Genomic DNA, 16,849 nt, shown 5'->3' with positions numbered 1-16,849 from the left:
GCAATATGTTCCCAGAATTAGAATACTGATTCAGATTTTTATATCACCAGTCCCTCTTGTTTCTTCTGAGCTGCAGCCAGAGATCACTGGTTGGTTCACAGGAACAAGCAGTTTAAATTGCAGGGAAAAAAAAAAGTCAGCCAATCAGTGCTGCAGTCTATTTCCTTTGGGTTGGGGGAGGTCTCCTCAGTATTGTCCCTTTGGGGTTCACCAGACAGATGTTACCAGAGAGGGGTCCAGACCCAGACCCCGAGAGAGTGTTCTTGGATCTCATACAAGAAAGAGTTTGGGGCGAGTCTATGGAGTAAAGTGAAAGCAAGTCTATTAAGAAAGTAAAGGAATAAAAGAATTGCTACTCTGTAGGCACAGCAGCCTGCAAACTTTTTATTAAAGTTCCAAACAGTTAATATTTTAGGCTTTGGGGACCATAGGGTCTTTCTGGCAATTACAGCCATGCGTCGCTTAATGATGGGCTACGTTCTGGGAAATGCATTGTTGTGATTTTGTCATTGTGCAAACATCGTAGAGTGAACTTACACAGACCTAGATGATATAGCCTCCTATACACCTAGGCTATAATGTGTAGTCTATTTCTCTTAGAGTAGAAACCTGTACAGCATGTTACTTTACCAAATAAATACTGTAGTCAATTATATCACAATGGTAAGTATTTGTGTATCTAAACATATAAAAGGTACTATATGGTAATTAGTAAATCTTATGGTATTACAATCTAATGGATATTATAATCTTAGGTAATCATTGTTGTATATGTGGTCTGTTGTTGACCAGAACCTTGTTGTTCAGAGCATGACTGTACTCAGTTCTGTTGAGTTGTACCTTGAAAGCAGCCATAGACAATATGTAAACAAATGGACATAACTGTGTTTGAATAAAACTTTATTAATAAAAACAAGCAGCTGGCCTGACCCCTGTTTGCTGGTCCCTGTTCTAGGAATAAACATTCCTATCTGATGAACCATGTTCTAAGTTTAGTGTGGTCTGCATGACTATAAAATATTGCCTTCCTTTTACTGTTTTGGAGGAGTTATTTTTTCCTTGTGACTGTTTATCTGGATACTGTTTTCCTCCCCTGGGCTTTGACATTGTGCACTGGTTAGCTGCTGGGAATAAATCAGCCAAAGAACTACTTAACATAGCTAAAGAAGGGCAAAGATAAATGCAGAACATAATTCATTTTTCTTTTCTCCTCCCACCTCAAACTAGGATTCTGCATGTTTGTACTGAGTCTGGTCAAGAAGCATTATCGACTGCAGTTCTACATGGTAAAGGAAATGCATGTGTGTGTGTCAGAATTCTTGATTTAAATAAAGTTTTCCAGGAACTCAACAAGCCTTTCATGCTTTCTGTGACAAATCAAAACTCAGGAACATGGTCTGATCTGTAAGGATCTAGAGCGTGAAGGAAGAATGCCCATTTAGGTTTAACGACTCTACATTGACTTAGACCCAGTCAGTGTTATTTAACTTACACTTTAAGCAGCCTTTCCACTAGGACTCTGAAGTGGGTTCCAGAGAAAGCACAAGCTAAAGCTTCAGACATTGCCCGCAGATGTCCTGTCTGGTACATCATTTGCTACCGCTTATTCCCTGACTCACTAGAGAACAGCTCCTCTGTGAGTGCTCCAGGTGTTCAGTAACTACTAAGAAAATGAAAAATACCCAGGCTTTCAGAGCTTGGGAGAGCTCACTCACTAGTGGGCTGTGGGGGACAAAGTGTTACTCTCAGAAGCCTGATCTTACCTGTTCACTTTCAATAAGTCAGATACAAAAGCAGATATTTTTCCTACCTGTTTCTCAGCAATTTTCTATTTGGTACTGATTGTTCTTTGAAGTTACTTTCAAGGTAAACTGGTAAGTAGTGTTTATTTTTCTTTTTTTGCAGTTTGGCTGGACCCATGTGACGCTGCTGATTGTTGTAACACAGTCACATCTTGTTATCCACAACCTATTTGAAGGAATGATCTGGTGAGAGTTGGGAGATGGATTTTCCCTTTTATTTTGTGAATGTTTCTCATGTACAGATACCCTCTAAGCCAGTAGCTGTCACCTTGAGCCACATCAGAATCCTCTGCAGGGCTCCTTACAACACAGATTGCTGAGCCCCACCCCTGAGTTTTTGATTCATTAGATCTGGGGTAGGCTTGAGAATTTGAATTTCTAGTACATTTCTGGGTGGTGCTGATATTGCTGGACAGGACCCATGCTCTGAGAACCACTGTTCTAGACTAACAGGTACGGGAATATTTAAAGACGCAAAGACAATGCAACATGTATGGCAACAGATTTGAAACCCTAGAGGAAATATTCATGATTTCTTGGCAAAATGTGTACTAAAAGTCATGAAGAAGAAAACGTGAATAGATCGGTAACTTTAAATGAGCTTTGAAAATTATGTAAGATTCCATATCTGGAAAAAGAAACAGGACCAAATGGGTTAACAGCTGAGTTTTATCTAACCTTTATACTAAAGCTGATGAGGAGAGAGAAGCAGGAATGATAAACCCATTTCTGCTGCGATTGTAGATAAATCATTCTAAATAAAATATTAGCAAATAGAATCTGGCAGTGTGTCAAGGGAATAATATGCAAATACTGAGTGGATTTTATTCCAAAAATGCAGTGGTTTCATCTGTCAGCATTGATAGAAACCACTGGCCAACCGAAGCAGCTAGGTGATCTTAGTGAAAAGGTAAAAGGCCGGGTGCGGTGGCTCATGCCTGTAATCCAGCACTTTGGGAGGCTGGATATTAAATAATTAAAGCATATTATTTAGAATTGGGGAGGTAACCACTAGAAAAATAAAAATTAGAAATGATTAGAAGTGGTTATTTTTGGGAATGGAGATAGGGATGGGGGAAAGAAGGAAAACTTTTTGTTCCTTTTACAATTAAATTTCATGAGGTCAGGAGTTGAAGACCAGCCTGGCCAACATAGTGAAACCCCCATTTCTACTAAAAATACAAAAAATTATCTGGGCATGGTGGCAGGCGCCTGTAATCCCAGCTATTCGGGAGGCTGAGGCAGGAGAATCACTTAACCTGGGGGTGGAGATTGCAGTGAGCCGAGATTGTGCCACTGCACTCCAGCCTGGGCAACAGAGAGAAACTCTGTCTCAAAAAAACAAAACAAAACAAAATACAGTAATCAAAGAACTTTTTAAAAAGTGTCAGCATGGAAGAGTGAGGAGAGAGAGAGTGCAAGTGTGGAAACCACCTCTTTCATAGTGAGGATGACTGGAACAGCAGGGGATGGGCAGAGAGGAAATCTAGCTGTGCGTGTTGGGGTTTCATGCTCAATACAGTCCTAGGGAAAGGTAGGGCCTACTAGAGCTAGTAATAAACAGCAAAAAAAGTCAGTAATTAGACATTAAAGCATATTATTTAGAATCGGGGAGGTAACCACTAAAAAAATAAAAATGAGAAACGATTAGAAGTGGTTATTTTTGGGAATGGAGATAGGGATGGGGGAAAGAAGGAAAACTTTTTGTTCCTTTTAAAATTAAATTTCTATCATTGTTTATGTATATTTCTTTATCATGAAAAAAGGACAGATGACCTTTTAGTTTGCAATCTCCACTTATTCAGTAGTCATTCAGTAAACACTTGAATGTGTACTTTGTGTCAGGTGCTAGGTATGACTTTTTTGGTACTTTTATGTTTTTAACTTACTCCTTAGCGGGTTATCAGAATTTTATGGGCGATTTTGGTACTGGAATTTAAGAATGGCACTGTTTTGTGTACTCTTGAGGCACTGTCACCTTGGTTGAGTTGATCCTTACTTTGGTTCATTTCTAGGTTCATTGTCCCCATATCTTGCGTGATCTGTAATGACATCATGGCCTATATGTTTGGCTTTTTCTTTGGTCGGACCCCACTTATCAAGGTAAATGGATTACCCTAATGTGAAATACCACTGTGAGCAGGAGGGTGGTGCTCTCAATGTGAGTAGATCAGCCTGGCAGACAGAAGAAAGCTTCCTGTGTTGTATTGTGACCATGTCTTCATGTCATCCTGGAGAAAGGCCAAAGGAAAACACTGACAACTGATTAAAAAAAAAAAAAAAGATAATAAAGAAAATAGGCTGGGCATGGTGGCTCATGCCTGTAATCCTAGCACTTTGGGATGCTGAGGTAGGAGGATTGCTTGAGGCCAGGTTGTTCAAAACCAGCCTGGGGAACATAGGCCGTGTCTTTACTAAAATATTTAAAAATTAGCTGGGCATGGTGATGGCATGCACCTGTAGTCCCAGCTCCTTGGGAGGTTGAGATGGGAGGATCTCTTGAGCCCAGGAGGTTGAGGCTTCAGGGAGCTGTGATAGTGCCACTACACTCCAGCCTGACTGACAGGGCAAGATCATGTCTTGAAAAAAGAAGAAAGGAAAATATTTTTACAGATTTATATAATCTTCTTTTTGGGACACATTTTTTGGGACTTCGATCTGGATTTGAGTGTAGTCATTTAATTAGTATATAGTTTTCTAATATAAAACTATTCGAATGACTGATTGAAACAGAAAGGGAACCAAAGGGAGGGTATAAGGTAGGGAACAAGGAAACCATATTTGGGGGAGCTTTGGAAGGTGATATGGTTAAGAGAATGGGGTTTTATGAAAGAAAGGTTCTTAACAAGTACTTATTGTTCCCAAAACTGTAGTTATCAAAACATCCTTTGCTAAGAACTTGCTCTCTGTCCACAGCTGTCCCCGAAGAAGACCTGGGAAGGCTTCATTGGGGGCTTCTTTGCTACTGTGGTGTTTGGCCTTCTGGTAGGTGGTGGCTTCTAGCTGTGTGAGGGATTGGGTGGACAGAGGTCTCACACCACCTTTCAAGGCCTGTCCAGAGCTAGAGAGTGTCTTTGGAGACCAGGACTCTGTCCTGCTGAATGGCAACCTTGCCCTGAAGAGGGCCACTGGCCATGCCAGCCATCCACCAGCTTTCAGGCAGGGTGCTAGCAGTTGGAGAGCACCTTCTGTGCCCTCTCACGCCCAGGCACGGTGACATCAGCAGGTAGCCTTCTTGTCAAGCATTTGATGTTCCAAGGTCAGGGTGAGGGCACCCAAGGGAAGATGAGATACACAGCTTTTCTCCTACATGTGCCTTGCCCAGAGGTGGGTGCTTCTGACCCCTGGGCCAGTCCTCCTTCTTCAGCGCTGTCTGACTGCCCCTCATGCTCCCTGCCCAGCTTTGTTGCTTTCCAGCCTTGTTCCTCCTGAGGTCTGACTCTCACTGTGCCCCTTCCCCACGGCCTCTGTCCAGTTATCACTGAGTTCAGAGATTCAGAGTGGTCCTAGCTCCCCAAATGGGGAGAGTCTTCCTATAGTTTTTTGACCCAGTCCCTTCAGGTTTTCCCAGATTCTTTCGGGGCCTAGGTGTTTGGGTGCCTATGTGTAACCTTGATGGGTCATGAGCCTCTTTTTTTTTAAATTGAGGTAAAATATGTATGGTAAAACATGAACCACTGAGCACATAGCTTGCAGTTAGCAGGGTACTGGGCACCCTGAGGAACATGGCCAAACCAGGTGCCCGTGTCTAGGCTGGATGGCTGGAACTTACCTCCTTGCCAGTCTCTCTGTTATTCCTTCTCAGCTGTCCTATGTGATGTCCGGGTACAGATGCTTCGTCTGCCCTGTGGAGTACAACAACGACACCAACAGCTTCACTGTGGACTGTGAGCCCTCGGACCTGTTTCGCCTGCAGGAGTACAACATTCCTGGGGTGATCCAGTCAGTCATTGGCTGGGTATGTGCCACTCACAGGGGGTCAGCGGCCTCTGTGGGCAGTGGCTACAAAGAGAAATCCCCCTCCACCACCTGCCTTCCAAAAAAAGCTAGCTTCCTCCTTCCCAAAGCTGTAAGCCCCAGGATGAGGGAGAATTGCTCACACCCAGTCAGGGTATGGGCAGAAGATGTTTCCCCCAGCGTCAGATCGTTTAGACCAGTGGTTCTCAAAGTGTGTTCTGTGGATCCCTGGAAGGCTGTGGGATCCTTTTAGTTGCAGGGGTAGTGTGGGGGGTCTGTGAGGTCACAACTCTTTTATAATTAGACTGTGACATTATTTGCCTTTTTCATTGTGTTGACATTTGCTGTGATACGGCGCAAAAGCAACAGTGGTTAAAACTGCTGATGCCTTCACGTGAGTTAAGGCAGTGGGTTCCTAATGCCACACACTCACAGTACAACAGGCCAGTTCTTCTAATGAATGTCTATGAAATAGTAAAGTTACTAATTTTGTTAAATCTTGACCTTTGTATACACACCTTTTTAATACTCTACTGAAATGGAAAGTATGTGTAAAACATTTCTGCTAAGTACTGCAGTACAGTGCTTGCCTAAAGGGAAAGCAGGTGTGCAGTTGTTTGACTTGTGAACTGAATTAGCTGCTTTTTTCTAGAAAAGAAAGTAAATTTTACTTGGAAAGAACCAACAAATTATAATTTTTCAGACTTGGGTATTTGGCAGACATTTTTCTTGAAAAGAAATGAAGTGAGCCGAGATTGCACCACTGCACTCCAGACTGGGCAACAGAGTGAGACTTTCTCAAAAAAAAAAAAAAAAAAAAAAAGAAAAAAAGAAAAATGACTGACAGTAATTGTTACCAAGGATAAAATTTGGCTTTCAAATGAACATTAGAATTTTGGAAAACTTAACCTGCCAGTGTGAACTTGACAACTTCCTAATACTTAAAGCCTCTTCTGATGAGGTCTGTGATGATTCTTAACGTGTGTGTGTGTGTGTGTGTGTGTGTGTGTGTGTGTGTGTGTTGATCACATGAGAAAAACAAACATATTTGACACTGTATAATGAAATGTGTCTACAATTGGAAGATTTACATAACTCAGTGAACCATTATTTTCAAAATGGCTGATACACGGTGCTATATAGTCATACATGGGTAAAAGATACATTCAAGTATAAGATAGACCAATGGATTTTAATGTAAGAGAGAACAAAGTACGTTGATAGAATTCTGGATTCCATATCACACCTAATATTCAAGAAATGACTGCTTGTCAAGCTCTGGTGTAGTGTCAGAGAATATCCAAAACCATCTGAGACTACGACTAAAATACTCTTTTCAACTATGTATCTGTGTAAGGCTGGATTTTCTTTATATACTTCCACTAAAACAGCATGTTGCAACAGATTGAATGCAGAATGTTTTAATGTTTTCCATTAACTTCGATATTAGAAATTTACAAAAACGGGAAAAATTCACTCCTTTTATTGATTTAAAAACCTACATATATGCAATTAGTTTCATAAAGAGTTATGAGGTTGGATGTCTTGGTCTGTCTGTTGTTATAGCATTATTATATATTTACACATTATATATATTATAGGTATATTATAACAATGTAGTGTTGATAGAACACTTGGGGCTGGGTAATTTATAAAGAAAAGAGGTTTACTTAGCTTGTTTCTGCAGGCTGGGAAGTGCGAGAAGTGTGGCATTGGCTGCTGCCTGGCCTCTGGTGAGGGCTTTTTGTGCTGCATTGTAACATGGCGGAGAAGGTCAAAGGTGGAAGCAGACACATGCAAAGAGGAAAACCAGGGGCTTCATCACTTCATAACAACCCATTTGCCAGTGCTCATCTCGTCTTTTGACAGAGAGAACCCACTACCAGGAGAAAGGCACCAAGCCATTTATGAGGGATTTGCCCCTGAGACCCAAACACCTCCCACTAGGCATCACCTCCCAGTGAGGCTACAATGGGGGTCAAATTTCAACATGAGTTGACAACTCAGACCGTAACACTGGGCACGTACGCACCTTACCTTTTACTTCATTTACTCTTCTCAGAAAACGGTCCGGATGTACCCCTTCCAGATTCACAGCATCGCCCTCTCCACCTTTGCCTCGCTCATTGGCCCCTTTGGAGGATTCTTCGCAAGTGGATTCAAACGAGCCTTTAAAATCAAAGTAGGAAAACCCTCTTGTGTTCCTCTCATCTCACTCCCTCCTCACCCATCTTCTGCCTTTCTCCCCCTTCCCTGCTCCCTCCAAAACACTGGGCTATACACCCTGGCATTTAATATGTGATCTTGACCCATGCACTGAATTTAGGTGAGTTAATTAATAACAATACTTTATTCTCAGGAAAATGCAATCATTGTTTTTCAGTTTATTTGTTAATAATAGCTTTCTTCAAAAGAACATTTTGGGCCAGGCAGTGGCTCATGTCTGTAACCCCAGCATTTTAAGAGGCCAAGCCGGGAGGATCACTTGAGGCTAGGAGTTCGAAACTAGCCTGAGCAACATAGCAAGACTCCTGTCTTTATTAAGTAAATGAAATAAGAACATTTTGTAATGCAATAAAATTGTGTCCTAATATAGCCTCACCAGTAGATTTAATACTTCTCACCTTCTGTTGCCCTCAGCTACTCAGGACAGAAGCCAGACATTGGGGTGGGACCATTAGGTTGGGATTGATCAGTGGCTGAGCCCAAGTTCACCTGTCTTTCCCCTGCCTCTAACAGGACTTTGCCAATACCATTCCTGGCCATGGAGGTATCATGGATCGCTTTGACTGCCAGTATCTGATGGCCACCTTTGTCAATGTATACATCGCCAGTTTTATCAGGTATAGTACCTTTCCATCTGAACCAAGTTGGTGGATTTTTAAGTATGGTGCAATTCTAGAATTTTAGCAGCATTCTCAGTTCCAGTGAAAAGCATCCCAAATAATACAATTTTCAGTTGTTGCTGCTTACAGATTTTCTGAGGCCTTCTCCTGCCATCTGTTAATAGATAACTCTCTGATCCAGAGATCAGAGCAGTCACTCGGATAATCAGGCCCTGGAAGCTTCCGGGGCCCAGCTCAGTGCTGTTTCTTCACATTCTGTTCCAGAGGCCCTAACCCAAGCAAACTGATTCAGCAGTTCCTGACCTTACGGCCAGATCAGCAGCTCCATATCTTCAACACGCTGCGGTCTCATCTGATCGACAAGGGGATGCTGACATCCGCCACAGAGGACGAGTAGGGGCCACCCAGGGCCAAAAGAACAGGAGCGGAACTGAGCAGGGGCAGGTCTCCAAGGCAAGCCCAGCTGGTGTGACTTAGACAATGATGAGGCTTCAACTCACTGTCTTTTTTTTTTTTTTTTTGTAGGATATTTTTTATTTGTGGGTTCAACAAATCTGTACATACAGCAGTCTATGTGTTTAGAATTTGCATTGTGAGTAAACTACAGCTTTGAGTTGGAAAGAAGTCATGGGTTGTAAAACCATTTGAATTTTTTTAAAACAAAAGTATTTATCTGAAAGACAGTGTTGCCCAGGTCAGGAGTGTTTTCTTGGTGGTTCCAGTTCCTATCAATTGAACTGTTTCTGGGCTCAGTCAAACACAGACATTCATCTGTGTCCAACCAAATCAGGGGACTTGCCCACCTGTGGGGGGAGGCACAGCTTGGATGTTTTGTACACCTAGTCTTTTCTAGAAATCCCTGCTTGGAGCTGCAGGAGAGTTGCCTTCTGTAGGTTGGAGGAATGGAGGCTTACTAACCAGATAAGCCTTCTGTCCATCCACACCAAAATCCTGCAGAATGTAAATAAGCTCTGCTTTATAAGATGGGTTCACCTTCATCACAGACTGAAATAAAATTTCAGTTTTTATTTTTTTCAGAAAGCACGAAAAATTATTTATAGTAGTCTGGAGAAAAAACACACTGTAATATTTCAAGTGTATGCAGTAGAATGTACTGTAACTGAGCCCTTTCCCACATGTCTAGGCTCCAGTGGCTCCTGTAGGTCAGTCCACCTAACTGTGTGTTTTCAGGGACGATGCCATCCACGTATGTGCTGTAGACTTTCTGCTGCTGAATCCTTTCTGGGGACTTTCTCATCAGGCAGGGAGCAGAGGGCTTGTCGTTCATGCACCCTTTGCCTGAACACCCATGTAGCTGCTGTGTTGTGTATATATTACTCTTAAGAGGAGTGTATGTGTCTGTGTTTGTTTTAAAAGTTACTTATTTCTTACAGTGATTTCAATTGTACCATGACTTCTTCACTAAAACCACAAAGTCCTGCTTAAAACTATGGAAAACCTAACCTGATTAGAGGCTTGACTATTTTGAAGATTAAATGCACACTTTTTATATAATGTGACCAGTTTAAATGTAGTTTATATTGTACTGGGGGACCTTTTGTTGTTGTTGTTTGCTTAAACTGTGATTTTTTTCCCCTCCCTAATTTCAGGGGTGAGATTGACTTTGGGAGGACAGATTAGTTCTTTGTCAGGCCAATAAGCAATGGAGTGCCGGAGAGGGAACTTGGTGCCCAAATATATTAAATTATTCGGTGCCATGGATGTTTTCATTGCCAACGAGGGTGTAATGATTTGCTTCAGCACCGTGGTCTAGTGCTGGTTTGTGGTGTTTTTGTTTGTAAATTAGCCTCACTGCCTCCCTGAAAGTGCACAGTCAGCCCAGGTCTCTAGAGCGTCCAGCAGAGGATGGAGTCCTCGGGATGTTTCAGCTCACACATCCTTGAGTGACTTCCCATATGTGTGCAGGGCTGAAGCAGCTTCTTTCTGCTGAACTTTTATTTCCATTTCAGCCTCATGGCTTTTCTTATTCAGGTCCAAGGCCCCTTAAAACAAAACGTATTATTACAAGGGGTTTCATTTCAGTACTGGCTGTGTGACCCCGGGCAGGATGCATCACTCTCAAGGGCCCCTTTGTCAGAGCTACTCCCAATTCCACTCTTCTGTGATTCTGGCTGAGCAAGTTCATGCCAGTAGAGGCTCGTTGAGTGAGGTCCTGGGCATCCCCCAAACAGGAAGTGTTTTCAGGCCCTTACATGCTTATCCTCAAGGTGAGTAGGTATCTCAGCAGCACACCCAAACAGTAAAGGTGATCGATAATGAAACTGTAGTTTTCAGATTGAAGAAGGAACCTTGATCACCAAACTAGATACCAAAAGGGCTCCTCATTTGTCTCTTTTGTCCCATTGTGGGCATATGGTGGGCTCCTCGAGAGGAGGGAGTCTCAGCTGGGGCCCAGCTGCAGAGACCTGCTTTTGAATAGGGCTGCCTTTGGGATCAGGGAGCTGAGCATACTGGGCAAGGCTCATGTTCACTTGGTGGCGGGTGAGGGAAGGGGGGTCCTAGGAAGCCAAAGCTGAGTGCTCACTAGAGCTGCTAGCAGGCAGGCCAGAGGGTCAGCTTGTGTTTTATTTTCTGATTTCCCCTGCATGCTTTCTGGAGATGAAGAATTTTTGTCAGGTAGCTGGGAGAGCACCGCTGTCTTGTGTCCAGATAGCACAATGTTTCTCTTTCTCCTATTCACAGACAAGATGCAAGAAACCATTTTTACGTATATACATTCAGATCTTAATGAATGGCATCACTTGCTTTAGACCCTTTTTTTTTTTTTTTTTGGTCAAAAATAAAATGTGACTGCAACTGTGTGCCCTCCCTTGTCGTGAATTCCCTGTTTATCACTTCCATGTGTGGTTTTATGCTTCTCATTTGTTTATTCATAAATACTGCATAATCCTGATTCAGAGACTTTTGCTTTGCTTTCCAACTTCTATCCCTACATTCTCACAACAGCCTTCTTACCTTGGGTGAGAGTCAGGAGCACCTTACCAGGCAGGGAGCTTCCCCAGCGTAGCGTGGTAGAGTCAGGGCTCTCTCTATCCTGTACTTTACCCACAGGACACCTGGAGGGTCCCCCAGCCCTTCTTGCTTTTGTGAATGTGGTGTGAGTACACCAAGGTATTGCAGTTTCTTTCCCTCTAGCTCAGGAGGCCTGGCCTGAGCCAGGTGGGAGCTTAAATTGCTGTTGGCTCCTGCCTGGTGGAACAAGGGGGTCATAGAAACCAGGGCTGATGGGCACCCCCCAGCCCCTGGGAGCTCTGCTCATGACTGCTCACAGGGTGCCAAGTCTTTGCCTTTTGTGTGTGTGCATGTCGCCCTTTTAGCTGCTTTTAGTATTCAAAAAGGTTCCATTTATGTTTTACTCCTGAAAGTTAAACCCTCTTAGGCAACTTGTTTCATATTCTGGGCATTTTAATAGTTATAGTATTTTGCATTTAAAATGTAATTACTCTTAGTATTGTACAGCCCTATAATGTATGAGAACTAGTTTCACATCCTTTGAAACTAATCTCTTTCATTGGGGAGGATGTAACTTTTGACTTTACACAGGTGGACTTCGAAACCATTTTTATAGAATTTTTTTCCACTGGGTTTTTATCCTGTAACTTGACCTATTTTATGCAAGAAAATCCCAAAAATATGTTTTAAGGGAGACTACACAGACCTTGTGATTTGGGTCTGAGCTAGTTGCTGAATCGACTGGAGCCTTATTCGAATGGATCTTTGAGTTGAGATCTTCACACTGTCAGTGAGCCCTTGGCTCAGCCCTTATCACCTGTTTGTATGGGGACCATGTTTCCCAAAGCTCAGGTTCATCTCCGCTGTTGACAGAGTTGGGTAGTGGGAGGGTATCAATGACTTGGGACAGAGCGTCCTTGCTCAGAAAACTGTGAAGAAGGGGTCTTGTTAATTACAAAGGCAGCCCTAGATGCATGTCCAAGGCAGTAGATTTTCATCACTTTACTGAATGTGGTATGTCACTGCTGAAGCCTTTCCCTGTTTTAGTAATATCTTAGGCACTATTGTCTTTTGTCTTCCAGAGTAACATATCTGGGCCCACCTTTCTTGCACAGTGATTATGTGCTAAGAAAGGGGTGGAGTCGGGAGGACAATTTCACTTGAACCCAGGTTTCTGTTCTTCTGAGGTCAGGGTGGGGAGGATGTCCAGGTGACTTTTGTGGACACACTGCAAGACTACTAGTAAGCTGCAGATGGACTCTCACGTGTGCTTTGGAACACTGGGCTCCAAAGAGCAGGTGGAACAAACTCTGGGCTCCTGAAGGTGGTGGTTAATACTTGGGCAGAGCCTCATATTCTTCCCTGACTTGGTCAAAACAAACTTCCTTTTCCCTTTATTACCCTCCACACAGTTGCCCAGCTTCCAGTTTTTAAAGAGATGAACAGCTCTCACTTCCTGACTCATTTTCTCTTGTTCGGTGGGGGCCTTGTGCCATAACCTGCATGGGGTGCTAGGGTTTAAACCAAGTAGTGATGAAGGATTCTTATCTCAGGGCTCTGCCTGGCCCACCTTCTCTTGGGCCTGGACTCTCCTTATCCCCATCCCTGCAGAAGGTGGGCCCTATTCTCAGAAAAGTCCTGGCTGCTGTTGCCATCTGAATGTGCCCCTACCTTTCAGGTTGACCAGCAGTGGCCTTACCTGGCCTCTCAGGTGGATGGAAGCTGTTCTCACCTGGAGCTGCCTCTTGATTAAGGCTGTCACCTGTTTGTATGGGGACCATGTTTCCCAACACACTTTGAGTGCAGTTTAGGAGGTATCCTTTGGATGCTGAAGTATTGGAGTTTTGAGGTCATGTGGATGATTTATGAGAATAGAGGGGCAGAATATGTGAAGTCTAGGGTTTTATGTCCAGTGGGTTTCAAATTCGTTGGCTATTTAAAGACCCTGTCTCCTCCCCAACCCTCCCCTTCCTTTTCCCATCAAATGCCTACCTACTGAGGCGCCTTCTTTTTATTGTTGAGCCAGTGAGATATCAGTGTGTTTATTAATAAGGATTACAATAGTATAGTGCTTAATATGTGCCAGGCATAGTGCTAAGGGTTTACATACATTATCCTTTTTAATCCAGAAAACAGCCTTTGATTAGGTATTATTATCTCCATTTTATAGATGAGGAAACTGAGGCAGTATGACTGAGGCCGAGAGCAGCGGTTAAGACCAACTTTGGGATCAAATCACCCTAGGTGTGGGCAGGTTACTAGGCTGCTCTAAGCTTCCACCTTGAAGCCAGTGGGTCTGACAATAGTACCTTCTTCGCGGTGTGGTTGTGAGGATATAACGAGGTAATGCATGTAAGCATGTAGTACCATGCCTGGCACATAGTAAGCGCTCAATAAATGATAGTTACTTTTGTTGAGCTCAGCTGGTAGTTTGACCTCCGTTGGTGCAATGCCAGAGATGGGATTCTCAGCCACCACACTGCCACCATCCTCCACACAGTCTGGGTCCCTCCGAGAGAAGCAGGCCAACCTGAACATCCCCTACAGCATCTTGGTGCTTCACACACCATTTAGGAGGCCAGCCTAACGAGGCAGGAGGACATGAGGGTGTGCGGAAGTTCTATTCTTAGTGGGAATGGCTGGCCTGAGAATCCAGCTCATCTCCTCTGCCCACAGTCTAGACTGCTTGTGGGAAGGAGGCCATCTCCTCCTGCCTGGTGGTGCCTCCACTCTGGGCAGGGAGGGCCTGTCTGTGACTCACTCTGGACCCCACTTCCCACTCTGGCCAAGGGCTGTCCTCTGTGCACATAGCTCAGGAACCTGCAGCAGTTCCGTGTATGGGTGGATGTCATCAGGGGCCAAGAAGAGAAGAATGGGGACAACAGAAACCTGCTTTGTAGGGGATTATGTAGACTAAAAGCCTAGAAGTTCTACCCACATCCTTATGATGCAGCCAGTTTGGAGCTTCATGTTTCCTTCTTAAAAGTAGTAACAGGGTAGAAGTGGGTGACCCATTGAGGACACATGATGTGTGGTGTTTCTGCCAGATTCTAGGTTAGCAAAGACTCAAATGGGTGACTCATGAATGATGGGAGAACAGGCACAGGACTTAATGAAAAGAGTTTCTTGAACTTAGTTTTCTGAATGGGGATGGGGAGTTGGGGCACGTGTGTGTGTGAGGGGAGGCTGCCTCACTTTGAAGGAATGGTGTTGGCTAACGGGATCCATGGAATTCTTAGGTCAGTTGAATAATAACGCTGAACTACTGGTTTGACTGTGGATTATTTCCTGGGTGTTTGTGGGACCCAATAGCACATTGCTATTAAAAGTGTGGAAATAATGGTCCCTCTGTTTCAGTGAATTAATGAAGTCATGATGATGCCATGAACCAGGAGAAGATGGTTGTGGGGGTTTCTAGGAAGCAGCTGCTGTGATGGGCCAATCCCAGGCTTGCCTCAGAGGCCTCTTGCCCTTCTGGGTTTGTGTTTGCCTGGCCTGGTGCTTCCTCCCTCACTGTGTGGTTGAGTGGACCCAGGCGGCCTTGTATCCATAGAAAGCCTCCACTCGTGGGGGTAAGGGCCCTCTGGAAATCAAGCAGAGAATATCCTTGCAGTGGTCTCCTGGGCATTGGGCAGGGCTTAGCCCTTTGCAGCCCCCCAGAGGACCTTCCCTGCATAAAGCACTCAGAAGGGTTAGCCACCTGGTGATTCTGTCTGTAGTGAAACTGTTTGCCAATAATCATCCACATAGCCACCTCTGTCCTTGCTGTTTGGGTGCCTTTTTTTCCACCTGCGTTAGGTTCTTGCACTGCTTATGCTGGCTTTTCTTAAAGGAACACCAGAGTAGAAAAGAGGTTAAGAATGTTTTCTAGCAGGCAGAATGTGCATACATGTTTTTATGAGTGTCCTTTGGGTGCATTTCTTTTAAATCCTCCATGCACAGGGCTCTGGCCTTTAGTAAACCGTTTTTCTGTCTTACTTCATGCTCGCTGGGTCCTAGGGGCTGATTACAAAGGGGAAGAGTTGAGCAGACGTCAGCGGCTGATGAAACCAAAGGACTAGGAGTCAGGAGAACAAGTCAGGGACCAGGAGACAGCAGTTTGGTTTATTGTTATCCAGCTGGAGGACTCCTAGGGGCAGCAGCAGGAGGAATACCAGGGCCAGGGAGGGGCCAGGAGTCTCACAGTGGAGGGCAGACTGTAACAGAGGCCAGGTGAATGCTCACTGGCCCTGGATGTCATGTGAGTTGGGGACCAGAAATCTGGGCTCAGAGAACCCATCCAGGGAGATTTGAAGCCATGGGTTATCTTCTAGAGTTGATACTGATAACAAGTTTTAATTTTTATTGATATTTAATACCTTCTAAAACAGAAGGGTAAGAGCAGATGGGAAGCGCCTCTGTTGAAGGATCTTAGGAACCTTGGTTTTTGTTTTTTTTCTGGTTGAGTTGTGCACAACTGTGGACATCCTTCTTAATTCCACTCTGAGGATTTGTTTAACTAAAAAGTTTCCAGACACAGAAAGGGCCTCCCCACCTGCTTTGAGGAGCTGTCTGTGCTGGGAGTGCCAGGCATCCCATGGGCCCCATCACTGCCAGTGTCTGTGCCTCCCAGTGGTCAGCCCTGTGTCTGCCCTGGCCCTGTCTCCTCTGACAGGGCAGAGCATTTCTGGTCAGTTTCTCCGTGGTGTCCCCCGCCCCTTTGTAAAGTGGATGGACATGACAGAATTCAGTTGTCTCACCCTGATAGCCTGGGTGTTAATATTCACTTTTCTCGCACTCAGACACGGGCGACCTTGAAGCAGCTCTCGGTTTGTAGAGTCCACGTCACAGTCCCCACGGCCTCCCCAGATAGGTGTGTGCCTGTGCGCTACTGCTGTGCCGTTTCCCCAACTTGGCGTTTCACTAAATGCAGCTGATCTCTGTGCACTCGTGATCCGTGTTGAACAATACATGTAGGTTCTTTTTCCATGCAATGTAAGAACATGATATACTGTACATTGGAAAGCATTTACCTTATTTATATATCTGAATGTTCCTACTACACAAATAAACATATTAAATTCTAGATCATGTGTGGTTTTTGATGGTGGGGTGGCGGAAGGCCAAGGATGTGGACGTTTGGTCACTTATGTGACGCCAGCATTACTTTCCAGGATGCTACTGACCACTCCTTGCTTCTAGAGACTCCCTCTGTCCTTGGCCTTTGCAATTTGCCCCCCTGGCTTTCCTCCTGCCCTTGGTTGCTCCTCCTCGGTCTTCTTTCTGTGTGTC

The 16,849-nt window shown here is 44.2% G+C and overlaps 1 protein-coding gene across 1 annotated transcript in view; it reads left to right on the top strand.

Moving 5' to 3' along the window:
• CDS2 (CDP-diacylglycerol synthase 2) overlaps nt 1-16,643 on the top strand; it is a 69,105-nt gene extending 52,462 nt beyond the window's left edge. The window contains exons 6-13 of the mRNA XM_003905040.2: nt 1,228-1,286; nt 1,906-1,988; nt 3,818-3,905; nt 4,719-4,787; nt 5,608-5,760; nt 7,822-7,941; nt 8,499-8,602; nt 8,870-16,643. Of these exons, the coding sequence (XP_003905089.1) occupies nt 1,228-1,286; nt 1,906-1,988; nt 3,818-3,905; nt 4,719-4,787; nt 5,608-5,760; nt 7,822-7,941; nt 8,499-8,602; nt 8,870-9,002 (809 nt within the window). The 3' untranslated portion in view covers nt 9,003-16,643. The remainder of the gene's footprint in view (nt 1-1,227; nt 1,287-1,905; nt 1,989-3,817; nt 3,906-4,718; nt 4,788-5,607; nt 5,761-7,821; nt 7,942-8,498; nt 8,603-8,869) is intronic.
• The last annotated feature ends 206 nt before the right edge of the window (nt 16,644-16,849 follow it).

This window comes from Papio anubis, chromosome 16 (assembly GCF_008728515.1).
Source record: "Papio anubis isolate 15944 chromosome 16, Panubis1.0, whole genome shotgun sequence".
Lineage (NCBI taxonomy): Eukaryota > Metazoa > Chordata > Mammalia > Primates > Cercopithecidae > Papio > Papio anubis.
Note: the sequence above shows the minus strand (reverse complement) of the source record. Positions and strands in the feature narration are given on the sequence as shown.